This window comes from Bombina bombina, unplaced genomic scaffold (genome assembly GCF_027579735.1).
Source record: "Bombina bombina isolate aBomBom1 unplaced genomic scaffold, aBomBom1.pri scaffold_572, whole genome shotgun sequence".
NCBI classification, from domain to species: Eukaryota; Metazoa; Chordata; class Amphibia; order Anura; family Bombinatoridae; genus Bombina; species Bombina bombina.
Genome location: NW_026512403.1, coordinates 239,123 through 265,901, shown reverse-complemented (window position 1 = coordinate 265,901; position 26,779 = coordinate 239,123). Strand labels below are relative to the sequence as shown.

Sequence of the window (26,779 nt, the reverse complement as noted above, 5' to 3'; positions counted from 1 at the left end):
CGTTACCTCTTTCATTGTTCTGTGTAGACCAATAGCCATTTAAAAAAGCCTCTGTCATGCAAATGCAGGACAGCTAATACCTTTCAATTTTGGGATGAAACTGTAATCAATGGGGTTATATCACATCCCAGCAACTACCTAGAACCAGCACTGACTGATATGTATACAGCCACAGCCTGTGTATAACAAGTTGGGAGGTTTAAACCATTAATGATCAAAACCGTTCAGCTGTAAATTAAAAACATTTTCAAAGTCTAAAAATGCAACATATAAAGTCACATTTGTGTAATAAACTTATTTAAAACTGTTGGTTTAAAAATATTTTTAAATGTTTAAAGCAAACCAAAAAGTAAATTTAAATTTGCGTAGATGGCTTTGAATGTCCAATAAGCTATTTGTAGCAGAGTGAAAATGGAGAAAAGAGGTAAGATGATTCTGAGTTCTTGGTAGGATACAAAAGACCAGGGGCTTCAGCCCATACTTACATACAACAACCCTCCTAAAAAAAGCAACCTACGCTGTGTCTCAAGACTATTTATTACATACTGCGTAATGGTTGTTTACCCCTCTAAGCTACCAGCGATATACATGGATTATTTATTTATTCTCTTTGCTGCAGAGCCATCTGATATGCCAGTACATACATAGCAATTATTTAAAGGGACAGTATACTCTGACATTTTAGCTCAAGATTACATGTGCAACATGTATTAAACCTAAGTTTCTTTCATCAATTGTTAAAAAACTGTATTTTTAGACTATATATTTGATCTACAAACCTTTACCCCTTGTGTGTTCACTGTCCGCCTACCGAACCGCCGATTTCCCCCCCGATTTTTTTATAATTAGAGATCAACCTTTAGTGATGATCTGTCGCACTATGTACCAGATTAGTGAAAGCGCGCACGATGACATCATCTACTTCTGGTTTGCTCTTTTCTCATTTATGCGCATTGATGCTTCCAACACTGAATACATTTTGCCATTGCGCATTTCGTTCTTTATAAGATGCATTGATCGAAAAAAAATTGTCAAGCTCTGCATCCTCATCATTATTTGGTATAAAGAAATAGATAATGCTGTCTATATTTAAACTGAATTATACATTCAATTGAATTATTGTATATAAATCATCTAAACACAGATTTCAGATATCATTAACTTTTCTAGACTTAAATGTGTTGTAGATGATCCATTTAAATAGCCCATTCTGATCCAATGTCTGACAAGAATTTATAGTTTATAGGGACTTGTGTGAGCACAATTCAATGACATAAAATTTACCTGGGTTATAGTCAGGGCCGCCATCAGGGGGTGACATTTTGGCAGCCACCAGTGGGTACTACAGCAGAGTGCTAATTGAGCATGGGAAATGTTATTACAAGGAGTAAAGTGTTAGCATGTGAGAGGATTTCTGAGTGTGCACTAAACCACTATGCACAGTGTGAGACAGACTTGGCACTTTGTTTGTACAATGTGTGCCTGAGTCAGACTGCAGATCACTTTCATTTGCAGAGGAGGTAGGACTTACTTAGCAAATGTTTTTTATTTCTTTGTGCAATTTTGGATTGTAACTTCAGTGGAGTAGTAGTTGTATGGTGGGGACAGAGGTCCGTAAAAACACATTTTTTTAGCCTCAGTGTATTTATGATTTTTTGACAATGCTGTAGAAATTCTATATTTAAAACCATGCAGAAATGTTTCCTCCTCAATACACAAATGGTAGGTGCCCTTTTGGCAGCTATGCATTTATATATAGAGGTCCATAAAAACACATTTTTTTAGCCTCAGTGTATTTATGATTTTTTGACAAGGCTGTAGAAATTCTATATTTAAAACCATGCAGAAATGTTTCCTCCTCAATACACAAATGGTAGGTGCCCTTTTGGCAGCTATGCATTTATATATATATATATATATATATATATATATATATATATATATATATATATATATATATATATATATTACATTCCAGTTTACTGTCCCTTTATGCAAGGACTTTCCAGATGCAAGTAGGCATTTTAGCTAAGATTTTTACATCTGCATAAAATGTTATACTCTCAGACTAAGATTCCTCAGTGTTTATAATGAGACAGGTTAACTTAAAACTGTTCAGTTTACACTACAGCTAACTTAATTTTGAAATACATACCAACAAGCCTAAATCCTGCATTTATCCAAATCTAATGGTATGAGTAACACAGCTTATGGTTCCACCAAGACCATATAGAGTACAGCATTTTCAAAATCCATAAGTACAACTGACAGATGGGAACATTTGTACACTATATTTGAAGTTGTGCTCTTAGTTGGGGAAAATGGGTAAAAAACAAATATATGTCAACCTTTTAAAAGTACTTTTCTTCATCTAGCCATCTACCCAGATCATTAATCTACAATTTTGAATTCACAGAATTATTTTTGTTTGCACATTTACAACTATGATTCTTTAAAAAGTGATCTCTTAATTTCTGCATTTTTTTCCATCATGCATGTCACACACTGTTGATTTAGGGGATGCAAGGTGCATAAATGTTTCCTCCTGTGAGTGTTTCTGTGGGTGTCTGTGTTTATGTCTTTGTGCTTTGGTTTGTGTCTCTATGAGTGTGTATGTATTTTTTTCCTGTGGGTCTCCCTGTGAGGGTGGGTGTTTATGTCTTTGTGCATTTTCTGTGGATGTCTGTGAGGGTGTGTGCATATGTCTTTGAGCTTTTTCTATGAGTGTCTCTGTGAGGGTGTGTATGTTTGTCTTTGTGTATTTTCTCTGGATGCCTCTGTGAGGGTAGGTGTGTATGTCTGTGTTTTCTGTGGATGTCTCTATGAGGGTGTGTGTTTTCTGTGGATGTCTCAGTGAGGGTGTGTATATGTATGTCTTTCTGTGTTTTATGTGGTTGTCTCTCTGTGTGTGTATGTCTTTGTGTTTTCTGTGGGTGTCTCTGTGTGTGTGTGTATGTCTTTGTGTATTTTCTGAGGCTGTCTCTGTCAGTGTTTCCTTGGGTGTATGTGCAAGTTTATGTGTGTGTGTGTCCATTGTCTGTTCCTTTTTAGGGCATTTTGACCATACTACTGATTATTCACATCTTTCTACAGACTTTGAGACTAACGAGACCTTTCCGGAAGTCACCAATACACCATTTAACCTTTAAATTATTGTTAGGTAGTTCAGGGCCCTTCCTTTCAGCCACTGCATGCTGTTGTCATCATTTAGTTGGCATCTTCCTTTACAAAAAGATAATCAGAACTCAATATTTTGTTTTCTAAATCTCCTTTTTTTTACAAAACTGTAGTTTACCTCATTACTTGTCAGGTCAATGTAAACAAGTGCTGAGTGTCTGTTTAGGTGTCTGTGTCTGAGTGTGTTTCTTTGTGTGTCTTCTAGAGTGTCTATATGTGAATCCTTATGTGTGAGTGTGTGTTTCAGTGTATGAGTGTGTCTATGTTTGTGTATGTTACAACCTTTATAACATTTCCAAGTTTAAATAGACACTTAAGAATAAAGTGCATATATGTCTTAGTCACTTGGTCAAAAATTGCACATGTCAAAGGGGGGGGGGGGCTGATCAATGGTTAAGTCAGGGGCCCCAAAATTTCTAGTGGCGGCCCTGGTTATAGTAGGTGAATGTTTATATATTTTACCTATATCTAAAACACAGAGGATTATAACTTTTTTTTTACTAATAGGGGATTGTGGGTCTGATTTGAGGTCTGACATATGCAAATAAATGGCAGGGTCTTCTTGGATGTGAGTTTAATCTGAGATTTGAAGTGAGCATTTAATTGATGGGACATTCACAGCTGTAGTCTGATCTGAGGTCCAGTACATACATATAACTAACAGTGGCTGTAGAAAATTGAGTGTTTATCAGAGGTCTAATTTGGTCATATGACTAAAATGAACCAAAAGACCAATAAATCATGGCCCTACCTATAGCTTTCACCTGTCCGTTAATTTTGTATCTGCTATCCCTAGATGTGGCCATATATACCAGACATAAAGTCATGGGTCTAATTCAGGGGTCAAGTTGGGCGGGAACGCATGGGAACGGAGTTCCTGCACTATTTTTGCAGGAGGAACTAAGTTCCCTCTGGACAGAGAAAAGAAACACTTCAGTAAACACTGCTGCTGCTGTTGGGAGAAGCTGGGCCACAGTCTGGTTGGAGGGATAGTGAGATCCTCTAGTAATGGTCAGTAACACTTCCTACAATACACTAAATGTAAGACTGTCAGCAGTCCTGCTATGTTATCACCCCTGTTATTGATATTATCTTTATTATCTTTTATTACACATGGTGCTTACATTTCTGTGTGGCTTGCTCTGGGGTTATTTAGCTCCCCTCAGTAGAAATGGAACTATTGTTCTTTAAGTGGGTGAGACTCTGTTTCAGAGGAGGATTCTCAGGCCCAAAGGCAACCATTCAATGCTTCATTGGATTTAATTTGCTTTCATTAACCAAAGTCTATAGATTATATACATATAAATACAGTGTGTAAGTATGAGTGTATATATATATATATATATATATATATATATATATATATATATATATATATATATATATATATATAAAAGAATATTAATTGTGAGGGAGGGTGGAAGTCTTGGTGAGTTCCACTTTTTTTTAGGACTTGACCCCTGGTCTTATTATTATTATTGGTTATTTGTAGAGCGCCAACAGATTCCGCAGCGCTATAAACATAGGCAGAATACAAAGAAACATTTATAGGGATCAGACGGGTAGAGGGCCCAGCCACGAGCCGCACTCTTGTAGTCAGCTCTAAAGAAGGTGATCTACAAACAGCATGGCTCTTAGGCTTACATGCTAAGGGGGTTCAAGGGGATAGAAATGGAGAAGTATAAAGAAAGGTTAGTGTAGGTTCTGTAATCTGAGATATGATATGGTATATAGAAGGCCTCTAAAATTAAAGGTAAGGGGAAAATATTTTGTCTCTTAGGGTATCCTAGGAGGGTAGACCTACGTATCCCTACATAGGCAGTGCCTAAATACCAAAATAATATATATCCAAAAGATTAACGGTAGAGAAAAAGAGGTATTTATGTGGCACACTGAGATAAGAGACTAAATAGGTTGTACGAGGGTGGGTAGGGAGGGCTGATGTAACTAATAAAATATAACTTTTATTAAATAATTAAATAAAAAGGAAATGAATAAACATGTGACAGACAACAACATATATTATACAGAAGGATTAAATATAAAAGGGGGGTAGGATCCTTATAAGTGTATCAGTATGAGTATAGTGTCACTGGGACCACTGTTGGTTGAGAGCGGTAAAGAAATGTATAAATCTATAAATATCAGAAGGTTGCAACAAAATTCCCAATTAGGACGATTTAGTTGCAAAAAATTATTTTATAAATCCTACAATAAAGTAGTACGTCCATAAGGTATCATCGTACCCCAACACATTTATACCCACAATCTGCTTCTCTATATAGGGAGATACACCGTTAATCTGACTATTAATATAACCCAGATATCTACTGTATATAGAAAAATTATATTATCCACCCATATAATATGAAAAATAACGTATCAAGTATATAAAGTATAAAATTGTGTTTAAAGGACAAACACAAAAATAATGTTTAACACAGACTTCTCCTGTGATAAAGTGGTAAAAAAATATTATTACCCTTATCTATAATCGCTTTCTATTAGAAAAAGAGCGTATACGGTAGATAAAAAGTCTCACGGATAGGTCTCTACCTCTAACCCATAATAAGAACAGCTAGGTAGGGAGAAAATAGCAGTATTTATCTCACACAGTACTAGGCAAGCACCTAAACCTATGTACTTATATCCTTTAGAGGACTTACTCATATACTATTAGTTATCGAGTGTACCCGGTAACAGTAAAGAGGTAACTTATTAGCTTTTAAAGTCAAAACCTAAAAGTAAGAGACTATATGCCAATTAAGGCCACCAAAATTAGGTCTTAAGCTCGTTTTAAAAAAATAAATACAGAAGAAGCAGTGCGTATGATATGGTATATAACTCTCAGAAGCTGCAGGTAATGGGGTCTGATCTGTCATGTGACAGGCAGGAGCTATATGATTATGGTGTCTTATACTTACCTTTACGGTAAAGTTCTCTGAAGAAACTGAAGAAAACACATCATTTAATCCTCTTTCCATTTCCCATTTAATCATTGGATTGTTTCCGTTTATTATTAAAATGAACTGCTTCAACACTAAAAAAAAATAACACTTAAGTTAGTAAATTGAATATTGCTAAATGATTGCAAAATCAGTTTTTGAAGAAGTTCTTTGGGTTTATTACATATGTTGTAAATGCTATTTCTGTTATTTTAAATAAAAGTGGAACTTGTCTTTGCAGAACTATTGTAGATAATGCGGCATGCAGTAGTTTTTGTGTCATTCAACGAGCACTCAGTAAATTGACCACCTTCTAAATATTAGAACCTTATCTATTCTGTCTTAATATGTAAATAAACAAGATATAATTTTGGATTAGTCATTTTTAAAAAAAGAATATTATAGATAGATAGATATAATATAAAAAAAAATCTTACCTATGCAATTACTCCCAGCACCAGGGTGCTAAGCAGTAGCAATACCCAACAGAAACTTTAGCAATCTCTGGATTTAACTTACTACTCCGAAACATCACATAATAAACGTTTGGAGTCTACACAAACATTTGTATTGTTTAAAAAGATAGATAACGCCTTTACTACCCAGAACCCAGCTTTGCACAACCAACATTGTTATATTATTATGCTTTATAACATTTAAACCTCTACATTTCTGCCTGTTTCTAAGCCACTAAACACAGCCTCTTATCACATGCTTTTTTATTAGCTTTTCCCAACAGGAGACTGCTAGTTCATGTGGGCCATATAGATAATTAACATTGTGCTCACGCCCGAGGAGCTATTTAAGAGTTAGCACAACACAGTATTAAATGAAAGTCAATCCTATATAATAAAAGGCCAAGTATGTTTGTCCGAAGCTGTCATGCGCAATAGAGACAGCACGAGGACAAACACACCTGGCCTTTGAGTCCCTAGCTGATCTGCGGCAGAAGTGGGCGTGAGCGGGGGCATGGCCTGCGTGAAAGGGGCGTGGTCGGGCGTGAATTGCCATGAAGGGGCGTGGCTGTGCGATAGAAGGGAGAGAGATAGAGAGGGGGAGAGATAGAGAGGGGGAGAGATAGAGAGGGGAGAGAGATAGAGAGGGGAGAGAGAGCTCAAAAGAGAGGGGGGGGGAGAGAACAGAAGAGGGTGAATAGAGAGAGCAGAAGAGGGGGGAATAGAGAGAGGGAGAGAGAGACAGCAAAAGAGAGAGGGGGATAGAGACAGCAAAAGAGGGGGGGGAGAGAGACAGCAAAAGAGAGGGGGAGAGAGACAGCAAAAGATTGAGGGGGAGAGAGACAGCAAAAGAGAGGGGGGAGAGAGACAGCAAAAGAGAGGGGGGAGAGAAACAGCAAAAGAGAGAGGGGAAGAGAGACAGCAAAAGAGAGGGGGAGAGAGACAGCAAAAGAGAGGAGGGAGAGAGACAGCAAAAGAGAGGGAGGGAGAGACCGCAAAAGAGAGAGGGGAAGAGAGACAGCAAAAGAGAGGGGGAGAGAGACAGCAAAAGAGAGAGGGGAAGAGAGACAGCAAAAGAGAGGGGGGAGAGAGACAGCAAAAGATAGAGGGGGAGAGAGACAGCAAAAGAGAGGGGGGAGAGAAACAGCAAAAGAGAGGGGGGAGAGACAGCAAAAGAGAGGGGGGAGAGAGACAGCAAAAGAGAGGGGGGGGAGAGACAGCAAAAGAGAGAGGGGGAGAGAGTCAGCGAAAGAGAGGGGGGAGAGAGAGACAGCAAAAGAGGGAGGGGGGGCGGAGCCTGATCTCAATGCGGTAGGATGCGTCTCAGGGAAGCTCCTAAAGTTCAGAAGACTTTTTACTAGTTATATTTCTCCAAAACTCAATATTTCACGATTCTATGTGAGATTAATTACTAGGAATTGATAGCAGCTGAGATCTGATGAATTGACGAAGTTCCTGCCTATGCTCCTTGAGACAGCTATGCAGTCAGCTTCCCCACAGGCCTGGTAGCCATTTTGCAGCCTGCAGAGCGCAACAATGAGTAGATATTATAAGTTGAGCCCTGTGTGGGGAGTGTAACATAGGTCTGGGGCTGCCGCAAATTATTCCCCCCCCCCCCCAAACTCTGGGGTTACGATATCCTGTAATAGGATAAAAACTGTTCACTGTTTTGCTGGATACAACCACAATTTGAGTAAGAATTGGAACATGGAGACAGATGCAATGCTATTGTCGGAGCTGACATATGTACTGGAACAACATCATAACTCTCTATTGCATATGATTAGAAAGGCTTTTGGTTCTATCCGGCTGACTGACCAAGCTAACGATGCAGAGGGACACTCTGCATGCAATCTAAGGTGGATTGATGGAGCCTCGGGGCCCCGACTCCTAAGTCCCCAAGTATTGCACAAACAGCAGCCAAGTGCCATTGCTAACAGACCGGACACTAGTAAGGCACTGATTTGTACTTTGAACCCAGTCGATCGCAGTGAGATAAATGATGACAGTGGAAAACAGGGCTCTTGCACGACCACATTGACGGGAACGCATATTGCAAATCTTACGGCAACTTCTCCTTCTAGCCCTGAACTGGGATCACCCACTCCAGTCTCCCGCCGGATCCCGGATCAAAACACTAGAGTCTTGTACAACCCCTACAAAGCAGGGTCCCTAGAGATCGCTGAGGATGGGCTGACATCTATATGGGGAGCTTCCCTAAAAGAACCGGTATCTAAATTCCCTCCAGTATTACTTGCTTCCCCAAAACTTACCTCCGGTAGACTGAAGACATCTACAGTGGCGAGGCTCCTACCACGCCAAGGGGACTTTGGAATTCCTGCACTTTCTTCACCCGCAAAGAGACTGACATCGAGGCAGGAACCATCTAACAGAAGAAAGCACCATAGAGCTGGCCTCCACAGGGATCTGCACTACTTGTTTCAACAGGCCAAACAATGTGCCAGAATACGAGCAGCTTCATTTCATAAGCAAAATGAGCGTTCTACACTGTTCCCACACTACCCAACACAAATCTGTGAGCCGGTGGTAAACCCAGTAAGTTACCGCATGGAGACCTCGACTAGCAACAAGAGACGCTGTACTGTAGTGACATTAGTACAACAGCTGAAAACTTACAGCACAAAGCAGGTCTCTCCTTCTGCAAGGTCTGGAATCGGTTAAAAGATGGGAACTATTGGTAGACTTTCTCATATCAATAACCATTTTTACCTATGATATGAGAATGGACATTGCCTTTTACCATAATCCATTGTGCATTGTGCATTGTATTCCACTATGTACATTATTAAATTCTAGGGCTATAAAACAACGGGAGCTCGCACTAGAAGGAAATAGATTATCGCATGTTAGCAGGCCAAAACTCTTTTTTATATAATCGGTATGAGGCTTACTATACACACAGAGACAGAGGTGCTGCAGCTGTTCTCACAACACCCTATTTCTGACTTGGCGGCTTACGGCCGGAGCCGCAGAGAGGTGGAAATATTTAGTTGCAGATCAAAGGAATCGCCTCTTGTCTACATATATATGAAATTCCTTATTGTAAGCTTATCACTGTTGCCTTTAGCACAGTATTAATTTCATAAAAGCTAACGGGCCCTGTAATATATTTTATACGAAACATTATATCTCTTGGTGAAGGGGTCTAACTACCTTTTATCCCTGTCTTCTGCCCCATTGTGGGATAGCTAGGTTACCACTTTTAACTAACCCATGCATTTAGCCCCTGGCCTACATCTGCTAGCAAATTTATCCTTGTTTAAATATTCATGTGTCAAATCAATTCTATAGCCACTAGATCAAAAACATCTACATAGCTGTTATTCACATGAGCTGCATTATATATATTTACTTAAACACCTTTCAACAGCTTACATTAATATAGTAAAGCTCATACTAGATCACTATTAAATAACGATTGTCCATAATGAACAACACTGAAGGCATACTCGTTCCTTTTCTTTGCATACTGTACTGCCTTTTATGCTGTAGGTGTGTCCCGGTGTGGCCTATGCATCTTTGCTTCTCTTTAAATCATATTAGATCAATCCAGGTCTTTATTACAATGCTATCCTCTGTTTAATTTTGTTTAAGGTTATGTTTGTTTTTCAGTTTAACTTTATCTTATAGATTTGAACCCTATAAAACCAGAAAATGGAGATTCTTCACAGAAAATCAAAAAGTGGTCTCCGTACTTTCAGAAGGTACCTTCCTTGGTTCTGTTTAGATTTCCACAAGGGCCCAAGAGTGGCCTTCTAGTTCGTTTTGAAGGTATAGAGGTTTTTTTTTGGCACTAAATATATTATCTAATCTATGATTGTTATGGCACACAATAACGCTTTGACATTCTAGTAAGTATTAATTGAATTTGTGGAAAATACTTGTCTGTAAAACTTTAATTGTCTTGTATGCCTTGCTTGCCTTTTAATGAATCTCAATTAAAAAAAAAAAAAAAAGAGAGAGGGGGAGAGAGACAGCAAAAGAGAGGGGGGAGAGAGAGTGCAAAAGAGGGGGGAGAGAGAGCACAAAAGAGAGGGGGGAGAGAGAGCGTAAAAAAGAGAGGAGTGGAGAGAGAGCGCAAAAGAGAGGGGGAGAGAGAGCACAAAAGAGAAGGGAGAGAGAGAGTGCAAAAGAGAGGGGAGAGAGGGGGGGAGAGAGCGCATAAGAGATGGGGGGAGATAGAGAGCGCAAAAGAGATGGGGGGGAGAGAGAGCGCAAAAGAGATGGGGGGAGAGAGAGCGCAAAAGAGAGGGGGAGAGAGAGAGCGCAAAAGAGAGGGGGAAGAGAGAGCGCAAAAGAGAGGGGGAGAGAGCGCAAAAGAGAGGGGGGAGAGAGAGAGCTCAAAAGAGAGGGGGGGAGAGAGAGAGCAAAAGAAAGGGGGGACAGAGAGAGTGCAAAAGAGAGGGGGAGAGAGCGCAAATGAGAGAGGGGGGAGAGAGAGAGCTCAAAAGAGAGGGGGGGAGAGAGAAAGCTCAAAAGAGAGGGGGAGAGAGGAAAAGAGAGGGGGGAGAGAGAGCAAAAGAGAGGTGGAGGGAGAGAGCGCAAGGGGTGGGACCGCTGTACTGTAAAAAATGGCCAGTGTGAACGGGCTTTAGGACTAGTAGATAATAAATAAAAAGTCATGTGATCAGGGAACTGTCAGAAGATGCAAGGTAATCACAGATGTAAAAAAATATATTAATATAACTGTGTTGGTTATGCAAAACTGGGGAATGGGGAATAAAGGGATTATCTGTCTTTTAAAACAATAAAAAATCAATTGTAGACTGTCCCTATAAATCCAGAGAGTGCTAATGTTTCTGATATTTATCCACTATTCCCTCTTGAGGTCATTTGTAATTTATTTGGTTAAAAAACATTCCAATCACCTACTATTTCATATGGGGAACATCTTCAGAGCAGTAGAGGATCAACTACATAGCAGCTTCAAGGGACAGTAAATCAAAATTGTACTTTTATGATTAAGATAGAGCATTATGTTTTAAACAACATTCTAATTTATTTCTATTACTTAATTTGTTTCATTCTCTTTGTACACTTTGTTGAAAAGGATGCATAGGTAGGCTCAAAAGCAGCAATGCACTACTAGGAGCTAGCTGTTGATTGGTGGCTGCACACATATGCCTTTTGTCATTGGCTCATCCGATGTGTTCAGCAAGCTCCCAGTAGTGCATTGCTGCTCCTTCAAGAAAGGATACCATGAGAATGAAACACATTTAAAAATAAAAGTATAATGGAAAGTTGTTTAAAAATGCATTCACTCTGAATCATGAAAGAAAGATTTTGGGTTTTATGTCGCTTTAAACTTAAATAAATTTAAAGTAGTAACTAGTGCTACTGCTACAAATCAGCAGCAAAACAAAAATATTGCTTTTTTATTTATTTATTTATTTGCTTATTTTTTTTATTTTTTTTTTATGAAGTCAGGATTGGCTCAGAGCAAAAGCTTCCATACTTATTGGCTGACAGAAAAATCAATCACCTGGCAAGGGCATTGTTGATTGATTATTGAATAATGTAAATCTGATGTTTTTTGCCACCAGCAGAGAAGCCTTTCTTGCCTTAATGTAACATTTTTAACCACATGAACAAATCAACAAGTTTTTTGTAGCGTGCATTCATTTGTTGGCTCATTAGGTTCAATAGAAGCAACATTGTTGCAAACATTTTCAATACATCCCTCCCTAGGCTCTCCCTCCCAGCGCCCAGGTTCAATAGAAGTAACATTGTCACAAACATTTTCAATACCTCCCTCTTCATCAGAACAAGACATTACTGGTGTACACACAGGCAGAGCTGCATTAACCCTCAGCCCCCCATCCCAGCCATCATGTTCAAGGGAATCATCCTTTATCCTTTGGTTGGATGCCTCCAGCTCTGGTGCAGCGAGCGATGTGTCCATACCTAGCTTCCCCTCTGGGTCCCCCAAAGTTTCACACAGTACCTCACTTGGTGCAGGGCCCTCTACTGGCCCTTCCAGGTTGCAGGTGTTGTCTTCTGGGACATACTGACAAAGCATCCGGCCAATATCCACCAGCAAAACAACAGGGATATCCGCAGAAATCCCCACCCCCTGCAAACCTTTTCCCACACCCCAATCCAGGGGTACACATGCCGTAGGGCACTCCCCGCAAACTTCTTCATTATCCACAGTCTCTCCTGGGATAATATCCTCTGCCACTTCAGGGCGCACCAAGTGATATCCAGCCCCAGTGTCCTGAAGTCTAATGGTCACACAGTCTCCCTCTGTGACACTCTGCAGATTACCTGCTGACCCACCCACAAACAAAGCGGCTGCAGATTTTCCTGCTGTACTTCCACCCCAGACTGCATGTTGAGGTTTCTCCTTGGTGGGGCAGGCAAAACTCAGGTGCCCAAATTCGTGGCACCAAATGCATGGGCGGGTATCCCCCTTGCCCAATGCAACTTCTGCCCCCTTGATGGGAGATGTTCCAGGGGAAGGTACTTCTGTAGAATTGGTTGTCAGTTGCTGGCACATTCCCTCCCTCCAGGGAGGTGATACAGCTTGCACAGTGGAACACTTGGCTACTGGGGCTTCGTTGTTAGTGCTGTCTGTAGCCCCTGCTGCTGAATCAGGTTCCATTCCCAGGAGCACTCTTCTGACCAACGGGCTCACTATCTGGAAAATATATTGCAAAAATTCTGGGTACAGGAGAGGTGCCTCGGTTATGGTAAAGTCAAAAACCTTTACCACATGTCTCCGCTGGGTATCCCTTATAGCTATTTTGTGCTTTCTTTTTCTCTCAGCAGCTTCTCTCTCTCTTTTTCTCTCAGCAGCCTCTCTCTCTTTTTCTCTCAGCTGCTTCTTGAAACTTTAGGATCAATTCCATTCTCAGTTTAGGATCAGCATCCCCCAAGTACCTGAGTGCTGTTTGTAGCGCAGACTCCTTTTCACTCACAGGGGTAACAGCAGTAGGTAACAGTCCTTGGGATACAGGAGGGTCAACAGTGTTGGGTACCAGGTCTTGAGTTACAGCTTCCACAGTAACCCTTTATGTGACTGTTTCAAACTTTGTTGTGAGGCCCTCTGCCTCCAGCAATTTCAGTATCAGCTGTTCTTTCCCTTTGCCAAGAATATTAATTCCTCTTTCCTTGCAAAGAAACTCCAGAGACCATTCAGGCATTCTCCTATATTCTTCCATAATGAGTAGCAACGAACAACAAGAGGGAGGGAAAAAAGAACTGCTTCTTTGCACTGTCTCTGTAATTAGTCACTGAGTTCTGTCTTTGGGAAATTACACAAAAACATGTCATTTCTTTTAGTACTATAAAAATAGCACTAAAAAACTCATGAAGGGGTTAATGGCACACAGCTATGGTTCCCTTATCCTTGCAACTCTGCAAAAGGACCTCAAAAGAGATACCACATTAACCCCACATCCGGTCCACACTGCTCTAATTAACAATTTTCCTGCTGCCACCACCAAAACTTTTAAATTAAAGGGGAGTTTTGGGGAACCCCTAAAAACTCACACTGTTTAATATTTAGGTAACGTGCCTTTAACCTTGTCTCAACAGGAGTGTGAATTCAGATATTAGAGCCCAAAGACAGAATGAGATTTTCTATGGCCTAGATTTAGAGTTTTGTCGGTAACGACCCGCGTAGCTAACGCCAGCTTTTTTCTGGCCGCACCATAAAAATAACTCTGGTATTGAGAGTCCACAAAAATGCTGCGTTAGGCTCCAAAAAAGGAGCGTAGAGCATTTTTAACGCAGCTTCAACTCTCGATACCAGAGTTTCTTACGGACGCGGCCAGCCTCAAAAACGTGCTCGAGCACGATTCCCCCATAGGAAACAATGGGGCTGTTTGAGCTGAAAAAAAACCTAACACCTGCAAAAAAGCCGCGTTCAGCTCCTAACGCAGCCCCATTGTTTGCTATGGGGAAACACTTCCTACGTCTGCACCTAACACCCTAACATGTACCCCGAGTCTAAACACCCCTAGCCTTACACTTATTAACCCCTAATCTGCCGCCCCCGCTATCGCTGACCCCTGCATATTATTTTTAACCCCTAATCTGCCGCTCCATAAACCGCCGCTACTTACATTATCCTTATGTACCCCTAATCTGCTGCCCTAACATCGCCGACCCCTATATTATATTTATTAACCCCTAATCTGCCCCCTCAACGTCGCCTCCACCTGCCTACACTTATTAACCCCTAATCTGCCGAGCGGACCTGAGCGCTACTATAATGCTAACATGTACCCCGAGTCTAAACACCCCTAGCCTTACACTTATTAACCCCTAATCTGCCGCCCCCGCTATCGCTGACCCCTGCATATTTTTTTTTTTTTTTTTTAAAACAAGCTTTATTGAATGTCCAGAAGTAAAGGTTTTACAATCATTGATAAACAGACAGGAGTCACAGATCACATATTATGCATATCTTTAGGAAGAAAGCAACCATGTCAGTTAAAACGTAAAAGTCTTTCTTTAACAAAACTCCTAGTTTATGCTGCTGGTACATTGTTCACAGTTGTTAGCGTGTTTTTTAAGCAACAGAGTTTTTCAAAGTTGTATCCAAATGTTAGGATAGTAAACTAGCTCGGGTATTTAGTCATACCCAGTGAGAAGAATGAGAAGATAGAGAGGAAAGAAGAGGAGGGGAAGAATGAAAATATAGAAAGACAAGTGGGGAAAAAAAAAAAAAAAAAAAAAAAAAGGGGGGGGGGGGGGTGAGGATCTGTTCTCAGCGTTCCGCCCATGCCAGCTATTTTAAAAATCTTACTTCAGGATTCTGATCTCAATGTTTCCTATATCTCACATTGTTCCATGGTTCTTTTATATATGTGTATCTCCAGGGCCACACCTCCACTCCAGTTAGGTTAGCTATCTCCGTTTTGAGTTAAAACATTTTTCAAATATTTTTCCCTTCCCAGATTAAGGTCATATGTTCGTGTAAGTCAAGTTTCCCTATTTTAAGGTAGTGAAACCTCTCCAGACCGAGCAGATCTCTTATCCCATTTTTCCATTCATTAAAGTTTGGCACAGTCAATGATTTCCAGTGTTTTGGAATTAACCCCTTTGCACAGTTCAGCATCAGTAGAAAAAGTCTATGCTTTGCTTCTACCACAATCTTAGGGAGACCGTGGTATAGTAGGTACTGAGGGTTCGGGGGTATAATCACCCCAAGAAGCCGACTACTCTCTGCAAGAACTCTCTCCCAGAATTCACGGATTCTCGGGCATGTCCACCAAACATGCAAAGTGGAGCCCATTTCCCCGCACCCCCTCCAACATTCATCACTTGCCTGTGGATAGATCTTATGTAGTCTTTGAGGGGTCAAGTACCATCGGCTCAGAAATTTAAAATGCATTTCTTGCAACCTCATAGATACTGAGGCCGTCTTTGCCTTATTAAAGATCTGTAGCCACTCCTTGTGGGTGATGTTTAAGTCAAGTTCCGCCTGCCAAGCTCCTGTGTATGAGGGCAGCGCCTCCTCATTACCTGTCAGTAGCAGCTTATACAAGCGGGAGATCAAATGACTAGGTGTTTGAGCCAGTGTGCAAATGTTTTCAAAGGCGGTCTTCTCTCTCGTGAGATGGGTCATATCTTTATGTCCCTTGATATAGTGGTGAAACTGTGCCACCCTAAACCAGGATGAGAAAAGCCACTGGTTCCATTTCATAAGATTTTCCTGAGTTTGGAGCTTGCCTTCATCGAAGGCATTAGATATGGCGGCCTCTGCTAAAGTGTAAGTATTTCTCGGTGACCGGGCTTCGTTTGCCAGAGCGTTATCTGGGTTTTCAAAAGCCGGCGTTACCGGTGATGGTTTAGAGGAAAGACGTGTCTTTTTTGACCCATGTGTCCCATTCATGAAGGACATCATTTAAGAGGGGGTATTGAAGTATCAGAGGGGTCCGGTTTTCAACTGATATCCATGCAAGCGCGCCTACATTGCCCCTTTGTAAGATGTCTCGGTCTAGATGAACCCATGCTTTGTTTGCATTGTTGTGGCACCAATGAACTAGACGTTGGGCATTTATTGCTTTAAAATATGTTTTCAATAGGGGGACCCCTGCACCTCCCCTGTCTCTAGGCAGATACATTGTGTTCTTTCTAATTCTTGGCCTTAAGCCATTCCATATATACGCCTCCATTTCTGATTGAATCTGGTGAATGAGGGGCACAGCCGATAGGAGGGGAAGCGCCTGCATGACGTACAGGACTCTAGGTAGCACATTCATTTTGACCGCATGGATACGGCCCATCCATGAAATGGATTTATTTTTCCATCTGGTCATATCTTCAGTCACTGCATCTCTAATCAGCTTGTAGTTCATCTCCACAAGTTCGGATAGAACCGGAGTCAGATATACCCCAAGATACTTTAGGCGATGTTTCGCTATACTAAGAGGACAGTTGCCGCATGTCTCACGAAAGGCATCTGCCGGTACAGACACATTCATAATCTCAGACTTAGACAAATTCAGTAGAAAGTCTGAGACCTTTCCAAATTCCTCAAAGTCAGCTAATAAGGCCAGAAGTGATACGGATGTGTCGGACAGCGTCACGAGGACATCATCCGCATACATTGCCAGCTTGTGCTCCCTATAGCCGACCACCATGCCCGAAATGTTAGGATTATTACGAATCTTACAAGCCAGAGTTTCCATTACCAGTGCAAATAGCAGGGGTGACAGGGGACACCCCTGCCTCGTCCCGTTTGTGATCGAGAAAGGTTTTGAGAGCATACCATTTACCCGGACCCTAGCACTGGGCATGGAGTATAGCGAGAAGATCGTACGGATGATGCCTTCACCGAATCCCAGCTTGACCAATGTGTGTCGCATAAATGACCAGTTGATTCGGTCAAAGGCTTTTTCAGCATCCGTGGACACAAGTGCCAACGGTGCTGAAGTATTATGCGCATAAGATATCAATTGGGTTACTTTGAGGATATTATCCCGGGCCTCTCTACCCGGGACAAACCCTACTTGGTCTGTGGAAATGAGCTGCGGGAGGAGCTCAGCAAGGCGATTCGCTACAAGTTTTGCTAGGATTTTTAGGTCCGAGTTTAAGAGTGATATCGGCCTGTAGCTACTGGGCTGCTTTTCAGGTTTCCCTGGTTTATGTATGACTGAAATATGTGCCTCGAGCATAGATCCCGGCAGGACAGCCCCCTCTTGTAGCTGATTAAACATTTTTAATAGATGAGGTATCAGTTTATCCTGAAATACTTTGTAATAACGCATTCCGAACCCGTCGGGGCCCGGACTTTTACCCCCTGGGAGTAATTTGATCGCCCGCTGAATCTCCTCTACCGTGAATGGGGTTTCAAGTTGCTCAGCCTCTGCCTGGGTTAATCCAGGCATCTCTAGTCCACCCAGATAGTCTAGGATAGCTTTCTCTCGAGTTTCTTCAAGTGCCCCCTCTTGGCTCCCTGAGCCTCTAGGGTGTAAGTTATATAAGGTTTCATAATAATGTCCGAAGGTGCCAGCAATTGCAGGGCCTTCTTGCTGGTCCTTACCAAAATGGTCAGTAACCTCATAGACATAGGTTTTGAGTCTCTGGCGTGCCAGTGCTCGGGCGAGCAGCTTCCCCGCCTTATTTCCGTGCTCGAAATAATGTTGTCTAAGCCTGAGGGCTTTTGCTTGTTGTTCTGCCTGTATGTGGCTCAGAAGAGCTGATCTCGCCCCTGCGAGATCCGCCTGTAGAGCGCTATCCGTCGGTCGCGTCTTATGGGCGGTTTCCGCTTGTGCCACTTTCTCAAGGAGAGCGGCATAGAGGGACCGTTGCTCCCGGCGTAGAGCCGACACATGTCTGATCAAGACACCCCTTAGGACGCACTTATGCGCTTCCCAAACTGTGGTATCAGCTATTTCCTCTCTCATGTTATTTCGGAAGTATTCTTCGATAGTGCCCTCTAGTTTTTGTTTTAACATGTTATCATCTAATAATGATTCGTCCAAACGCCAGACAAATGAAGTGTTTGGCTTCTCCGGCCATTCTATGGAGCATTTCACCGGAGCATGGTCAGACCAGGTGATTTGTCCTATACTACTGCTAGTCACAAGAGGCAGCCCTGTTGAGTCTGTGAAAATGTAATCGATCCTCGTGTATTTCCCATGTGGATGGGAATAGAATGAGTAGTTCTTGACAGTTGGGTGCATCGTGCGCCATACATTGTGGAGAACCAAGTCTCTCATACATTTAGATATCTGCTTGACTACTCTATGCTTGGTACTGGATAGGCCATCTGATGCATCCAGAGTGGGGCAGAATGAGACGTTAAAGTCCCCCCCTAAGAATATAATCCCTTTCTGTGCTTCTAAAATCTCGTTCTTTAGTTTTTTGAAAAAAATATCTTGTGCCAGATTTGGGGAGTAAGCATTGACAAAAGTTACATATTTCCCATACAGGGTTCCGACTAAGATCAGGTATCTGCCATCTGGGTCTTTTATAGTCTGCTCCATCCGGAAAGGCACACCAGTCCCAAACAAGATTCCCACCCCATTTTTTTTAATCGGGCCAGAGGCAAAGTATGCAACTGGAAAATGTTGGTTATACCACTTGGGTTCTCTATACTTGGAAAAATGTGTCTCCTGAAGGTACACAATATCCCCACCCATCCTCTTAAGATCTCTAGTTACAAATGATCTTTTCCCTGGGACATTGAATCCTTTAACATTAATTGTGATAAGTTCCATGGTAGAATTACCAGTAATGCTCATTTTGCTAGTCAGGTTATAAGTTGTGATGGGGAGGTAGGCTGTTTAGTGATGGGAGGGCTATTAGGCCACTAAGTCGACGGGGGGGGGGGGGGGGGGGGGGGGGGGAAAGGGGGAGAGGGGGGGAGAAGTAAAGGAGAAGAAGGATATGAGAAGGGAGAGATTAAAGTATAGTCAAGGAGCAGCACAAGCAATAGATAAAGATAAGAAAGATAAGAAAAGTAGAGTCAGAAAAGGGAGATATAGCTGTCCCCCAAGGGACTTTTAGAAGTAGTGTGGAAGTAAGGAGTTAGTAAAAGAGAAACAAAGTAAGGAAAGTATAGTCAATCTCCACTAAGAACAATAGTGAATAAACAAATACACAAATAAGGGGGGTAGTAACCCCTATACTCTCAGCAAATGAACTATGTTTTTTTTTTTAAAACTGTATAACTTGTGGATAAACACAACAACATGGTGATAACACATACATTTTGATTTACCATATAAGATAGAGTAGTTACATTCTGCGAGTAGCTGCCCATAAACTATTTGCAGAGCCTGCAAGGGCACTGAGCGCTGCAATATCTCCAAAGGCATCCCATCCCATGAACTGAAGGGCACCGGTCAGTCTGGATCCGCCATTGCTGCATTTTAATTTAGTGTTCGGCGTTAACTGTTCGGTGTCATATGTTATTTCCCTAAGTGGGGGCGGGCGCGAGGGGCTTATCTCCTGGCGCTTTAGGGGATTGAAGCGTCGTCTAGTTTATGTTTACATTATGGAATCCCTGTTGTTATATGGCATACGCAGCTAGAAGTGTCATGCAGCGCGCAGGAACAAGGCAGTTAAGGGCCAAGGTACCCTAGTGCCCAGGGCGAGGCCCACACGGTGAGGTAGGCCCAACCCCAGGCCAGAGCACTGGGCAGCAGAAAAGTACCATTGTGTCCAAAAGCAGAATACATTCCTACAAACCCCAAATGATAACATGTTATAATAATTACAACAAAGAGATATGAACTTGGCTTAAACAGTGACATTAAACATTAAGACGTTACATTTCTTAAGACCGACATTGTGGTGACCATACAGCCATGCCAGCCCATCATGTACAGATAAGCAGCATCGCTCCACAGTAAACCCACATATGTCCACGGTCAGGGTAGTATATCAGGCATGATGTTACATCATATGGAGTATCTGTGAGAGACCGCAAACATTACAATGTACAAACTTAAATGCACCTTTCGACATCCAGGAGCATCACATATTAGTCAATGGTCAGTACAGAACTATAACTACTTGCTATAATGGCATCGTGCCTGTAGCCAGGTCCAGGTATCTAATGTCTCTCCCTATTGAGGGAGCCTATTGTGTACAGTAGTAGGAGGCTACTTTATAAATATCAGGGTGTAAATACAAGGGACACAACAAACATTATACTTAGCTGCCAGATGTATCGGTCTAAGTCCTGTATATGTGGTGTCTGCCATATTTGAGATATGGCCAGCTTCGTAGTTCTGTCCACAAGCCCACGCCATGTCTATACCATGGCGAGGCGTGTAGTTCAAGGAGGCCCCCTGCCCTGTTGGATTCTTTCTGCTCTGTGATCTTCTCTTCTTTGAGCTTGTTCAGCCAGGGGTTCAATAGGCCTAATTTGTAATCCAAGGGCTTGGTTAAAGGCTGGCAGGTCAGCTGCTGTGCGATACGTGGCTGTAACTCCATCCTTGGACGCTATCAAGCAGGTTGGGAAGCCCCACCTGTATGGGACCCTGTGTTCTTTGAGATGTAAAGTAAGAAAGCGCATTTCTCGCCGCTTTTGTAGCGTTGCAGGGCATAGGTCTGTGTAGATCTGGATCTCCACTCCTTCATGCGTTAGTGGCTGCCTGTTTCTGGCATGTCGGAGTATATCTTCTCTATCTCTGTACGATAGGAGCTTGACAATTATATCTCTGGGTGGAGCTCTGGCAGGCGGTTTAGGCCTTAAGGCCCTATGAGCTCTTTCCACATGAACATCTGCCTCCTCTGGGTTGTTTTTAATGCCTTTAAAAAGCTTTTGAATGTATTCGTTAATTTCTGCCGGAGCCACAGCCTCAGGAACACCCCGTACTCTCAGGTTGTTCCGTCGGCTCCTATTTTCTAGATCTTCAATTCTTTCATTCAAGGTCTGAATAGTTGTGTCCTGTGTCTGTATGCAACTGGTATTGTGCTGCACATCAGAGCGTAGCGCCTCCTGTGATTCTTCCACTAACGTGACCCTGTGGTCTATATTGGCAATGTCTTTCTTAAGCTCCCCAAACATATTTCTCATCTCCATGATAGCATCCTTTATATCATTTTTAGATGATAAATGTCTTATATCATCTTTTGTGATATAGCCACTATGCTGAGGGTCAGTGTTGTGGGTAGCTGCTGTTCCCTGCATGTTAACAGAATCAGGGGTGTCCTTATGTGATCCCTGATTTAGATCTGCCGGTATGAGGTAGCTGTCCATGTTAGATGAATGTGTGGCCTTATTAGGTTTGGCACCTCTCTTGCTTGTCATTCTTATAGAGTGTACTGCATGTGTCTCAAAAGATAGACTTTTCTGTTCAGCCCCTACTTTGCTAATGTAAAGGCGTATGGCGCACACGTGGTGTTGTATAAATGGCAGCCTAGTAGCGTCTTTTATTTCCCAACCATGTTATATTCATATGTCCCAGCAGCATGTATTGTAATATGCTTTTCCTGCTTCAATCCTTAATGAATATATTTGGGCCAAATCTTTGTTAGTGGGATATGTTAGCCCTTCTCTATGTTCAGTGTGCCCTGTTCTTAGGGATATGAAGCGCCAATTGACGCTACTCACCGCTCCACAGAATATCCTTTCGGTCCACAGGCAGGCCACCGGCAGTCGTGCTGCTGTCTTTTAATTTTGTCCTCCTTCTCTCAGGATCGTGAGCTGCCGGGACACGCCGCGGCCTGACTGTCTCTTCACGGGCCTATGAGAGCCGCAACTCCTCTCGCGTGAGCCGTATCCCAGCAAGCGTAAATTTGTGACCGCTGCTTCAAATGTAGGCAGCCCAGAATACCGGTCAGTCAGCGCATCGGCTGTGGCTGATCTCCGCTGCCAGTTCGCTTTGCCTGTTCAGGTAAGAGGACGCGGGAATCAACAGGGCGTAGTTTCAATCCGGCAGTTTGTAGGCCTCATCTTGTGCCGCCCCTGTTAATCAGTCCCCGTGCTATATTTCGCCTCAGACCTTTTATGGCCATATGCTAGGGTCAGCTGAGTCCAAATGTGTCAGGTTTTAGTGCTGTTTGCCATGTTTATCCTAGTGCTGAGAGTATTAGGGTATCAGAGCACTATCAATGTGCAGCCATTCACTTTAACAGCCAGGCTCCGCCCCCCCCTGCATATTATTTTTAACCCCTAATCTGCCGCTCCATAAACCGCCGCTACTTACATTATCCTTATGTACCCCTAATCTGCTGCCCTAACATCGCCGACCCCTATATTATATTTATTAACCCCTAATCTGCCCCCCTCAACGTCGCCTCCACCTGCCTACACTTATTAACCCCTAATCTGCCGAGCGGACCTGAGCGCTACTATAATAAAGTTATTAACCCCTAATCCGCATCACTAACCCTATAATAAATAGTATTAACCCCTAATCTGCCCTCCCTAACATCGCCGACACCTAACTTCAAACATTAACCCCTAATCTGCCGACCGGAGCTCACCGCTACTATAATAAATGTATTAACCCCTAAAGATAAGTCTAACCCTAACACTAACACCCCCGTAAATTAAATATAATTTTAATCTAATGAAATTAATTAACTCTTATTAAATAAATTATTCCTATTTAAAGCTAAATACTTACCTGTAAAATAAATTCTAATATAGCTACAATATAAATTATAATTACATTGTAGCTATTTTAGGATTAATATTTATTTTACAGGCAACTTTGTAATTATTTTAACCAGGTACAATAGCTATTAAATAGTTAAGAACTATTTAATAGTTACCTAGTTAAAATAATAACAAAATTACCTGTAAAATAAATCCTAACCTAAGTTACAATTAAACCTAACACTACACTATCAATAAATTAATTAAATAAAATACCTATAATTATCTACAATTAAACCTAACACTACACTATCAATAAATAAATTAAATACAATACCTACAAATAACTACAATGAAATAAACTATCTAAAGTAGGCTAGTAGGCGTCGGGAGAAGAGGATGTTCCGCGTCGGAGGTCTGCAAGATGGATCCGGAAGAAAGAAGATTGAAGATGCCGTTGATAGAAGACTTCATCCGGATCATGGACCTCTTCAGCTCCCGCTTGGATGAAGACTTCATCCGGATCATGGACCTCTTCAGCTCCCGCTTGGATGAAGACTTCATCCGGATCATGGACCTCTTCAGCTCCCGCTTGGATGAAGACTTCAGCCGGATCATGGACCTCTTCAGCCCCCCGCTTGGGCTTGGATCAGGACATCGGAGGAGCTCTTCAGGACGGATCGGTGAACCTGGTAGGGTGAAGACAAGGTAGGAAGATCTTCAGGGGCTTAGTGTTAGGTTTATTTAAGGGGGGTTTGGGTTAGATTAGGGGCATGTGGGTGGTGGGTTGTAATGTTTGGGGGGGGTATTGTATGGGTTTTTTTACAGGCAAAAGAGCTGAATTTCTTGGGGCATGCCCCGCAAAGGGCCCTGTTCAGGGCTGGTAAGGTAAAAGAGCTTTGAAATGTAGTAATTTAGAATAGGGTAGGGCATTTTGTTATTTTGGGGGTCTTTGTTATTTTATTAGGGGGCTTAGAGTAGGTGTAATTAGTTTAAAATTGTTGTAATTTTTTTCTTATGTTTGTAAATATTTTTTTATTTTTTGTAACTTAGTTCTTTTTTATTTTTTGTACTTTAGATAGTTTATTTCATTGTAGTTATTTGTAGGAATTGTATTTAATTTTTTTATTGATAGTGTAGTGTTAGGTTTAATTGTAACTTAGGTTAGGATTTATTTTACAGGTACATTTTTAATTATTTTAACTATTTTAGCTATTAAATAGTTCTTAACTATTAAATAGCTATTGTACCTGGTTAAAATAATTACAAAGTTGCCTGTAAAATAAATATTAATCCTAAAATAGCTACAATGTAATTATTCGTTATATTGTAGCTATATTAGGGTTTATTTTACAGGTAAGTATTTAGCTTTAAATAGGAATAATTTATTTAATAAGAGTTAATTAATTTCGTTAGATTAAAATTATATTTAACTTAGGGGGGTGTTAGTGTTAGGGTTAGACTTAGCTTTAGGGGTTAATACATTTATTAGAATAGCGGTGAGCTCCGGTCGGCAGATTAGGGGTTAATAATTGAAGTTAGGTGTTGGCGATGTTAGGGAGGGCAGATTAGGGGTTAATACTATTTATTATAGGGTTAGTGAGGCGGATTAGGGGGTAATAACTTTATTATAGTAGCGGTGCGGTCCGCTCGGCAGATTAGGGGTTAATAAGTGTAGGCAGGTGGAGGCGACGTTGAGGGGGGCAGATTAGGGGTTAATAAATATAATATAGGGGTCGGCGGTGTTAGGGGCAGCAGATTAGGGGTACATAGCTATAATGTAGGTGGCGGCGCTTTGCGGTCGGCAGATTAGGGGTTAATTATTGTAGGTAGCTGGTGGCGACATTGTGGGGGGCAGATTAGAGGTTAATAAATATAATACAGGGGTCGGCGGTGTTAGGGGCAGCAGATTAGGGGTACATAAGGAAAACGTAGGTGGCGGTCGGCAGATTAGGGGTTAAAAAATTTTAATTGAGTGGCGGCGATGTGGGGGGGCCTCAGTTTAGGGGTACATAGGTAGTTTATGGGTGTTAGTGTTCTTTAGAGTACAGTAGTTAAGAGCTTTATGAACCGGCGTTAGCCCAGAAAGCTCTTAACTACTGACTTTTTTCCTGCGGCTGGAGTTTTGTCGTTAGATGTCTAACGCTCACTTCAGACACGACTCTAAATACCGGAGTTAGAAAGATCCCATTGAAAAGATAGGATACGCAATTTACATAAGGGGATCTGCGGTATGGAAAAGTCGCGGCTGAAAAGTGAGCGTTAGACCCTATTTTGAGTGACTCCAAATACCGGAGTTAGCCTAAAACCAACTTTAGGAGCCTCTAACGCTGGTTTTCACGGCTAACGCCAAACTCCAAATCTAGGCCTATGTGTTTAATAACAAAAATATCAACACAGGTTACACAGTGCAAAATTATAAAGACATTCAGAATAACATACAAATACAATGCTACAGTTCTTTAGAAACAAAATGGGAGATGAAAAGAATTACTGACAATATCTAATTTATTGCCAAGTTCCTTTAGATATGTGGAGAGCTGCCATTCTAGATGTTAGTCGCTTGAGTCCTCAGGGCAGTTCTGCTTAAGTCTGTCTCTTGCCTACTTGAATCAAATTCTCTTTGTCTTATCAATGACAACGCCCTGGTTATGGTTTACCACAAGTTCAACCAATTGCAAACAAGTCTTAGCCCCCACTATCAGTCATCAAGGGGAGGAGTGTCCTGCATTCCTACACACAGTTACACAAACAGCATTAGGCTAAGGAGGGGGAAGGGGTCTCAGTCCACAGCTTCTCTGAATACAGATTCCCCACACAGAAATAACAGTTCACCTTAACCCCTTCCAGGCTGAGACAATACCACCTCTGCTGAGCAGCCAATCCAGGCATCAACTACTCCACATGATTGTATCATGACAGTCATGATAAACTTTTACATGCAGATAGAGTGTCCATCTGTAATAGTACATTGCCGGTTGCAGTTCCTTCAACTTCTAATGTACATGATATACCTATGAATTTTAAAGAATTTGTTACTGATTCTATTCAGAAGGCTTTGTCTGCATTTCCACCTTCTAATAAGCGTAAGAGGTCTTTTAAAACTTCTCATTCAGTTGATGAAATTTCAAATGACCGACAACATAATGAATTATCCACCTCTGATGAGGATCTATCTGATTCAGAAGATCCTTCCTCAGACATTGACACTGACAAATCTACTTATTTATTTAAAATAGAGTATATGCGTTCTATGTTAAAAGTAGTGTTAATTACTTTGGATATTGAGGAAGCTAGTCCTCTTGATATTAAAACCAGTAAACGTTTAAATGCTGTTTTTAAACCTACTGTGGTTACTCCAGAGATTTTTCCTATTCCTGATGCTATTTCTGACATGATTTCTAAGGAATGGAATAAGCCAGGTACTCCTTTTAATCCTTCTGCAAGGTTTAAAAAATTGTATCCTTTATCAGCGATTGCAATAGAGTTTTGGGAAAAGATCCCCAAAGTTGATGGGGCTATTTCTACTCTTGCTAAACGAACCACTATTCCTATGGAAGATAGTACTTCCTTTAAAGATCCTTTAGGAAGCTTGAATCTTATCTAAGGAAAGCCTATTTATATTCAGGTCATCTTCTTAGGCCTGCAATTACTTTGGCTGATGTTGC

General features: G+C 41.6%; 1 protein-coding gene across 1 annotated transcript in view; it reads right to left on the bottom strand.

Moving 5' to 3' along the window:
• Positions 1-26,779, bottom strand: part of LOC128644276 (mesenteric estrogen-dependent adipogenesis protein) — an 83,767-nt gene that overhangs the window by 24,487 nt on the left and 32,501 nt on the right. The window contains exon 3 of the mRNA XM_053696950.1: positions 6,102-6,217. Coding sequence (XP_053552925.1) covers positions 6,102-6,217 — 116 coding nt within the window. The remainder of the gene's footprint in view (positions 1-6,101; positions 6,218-26,779) is intronic.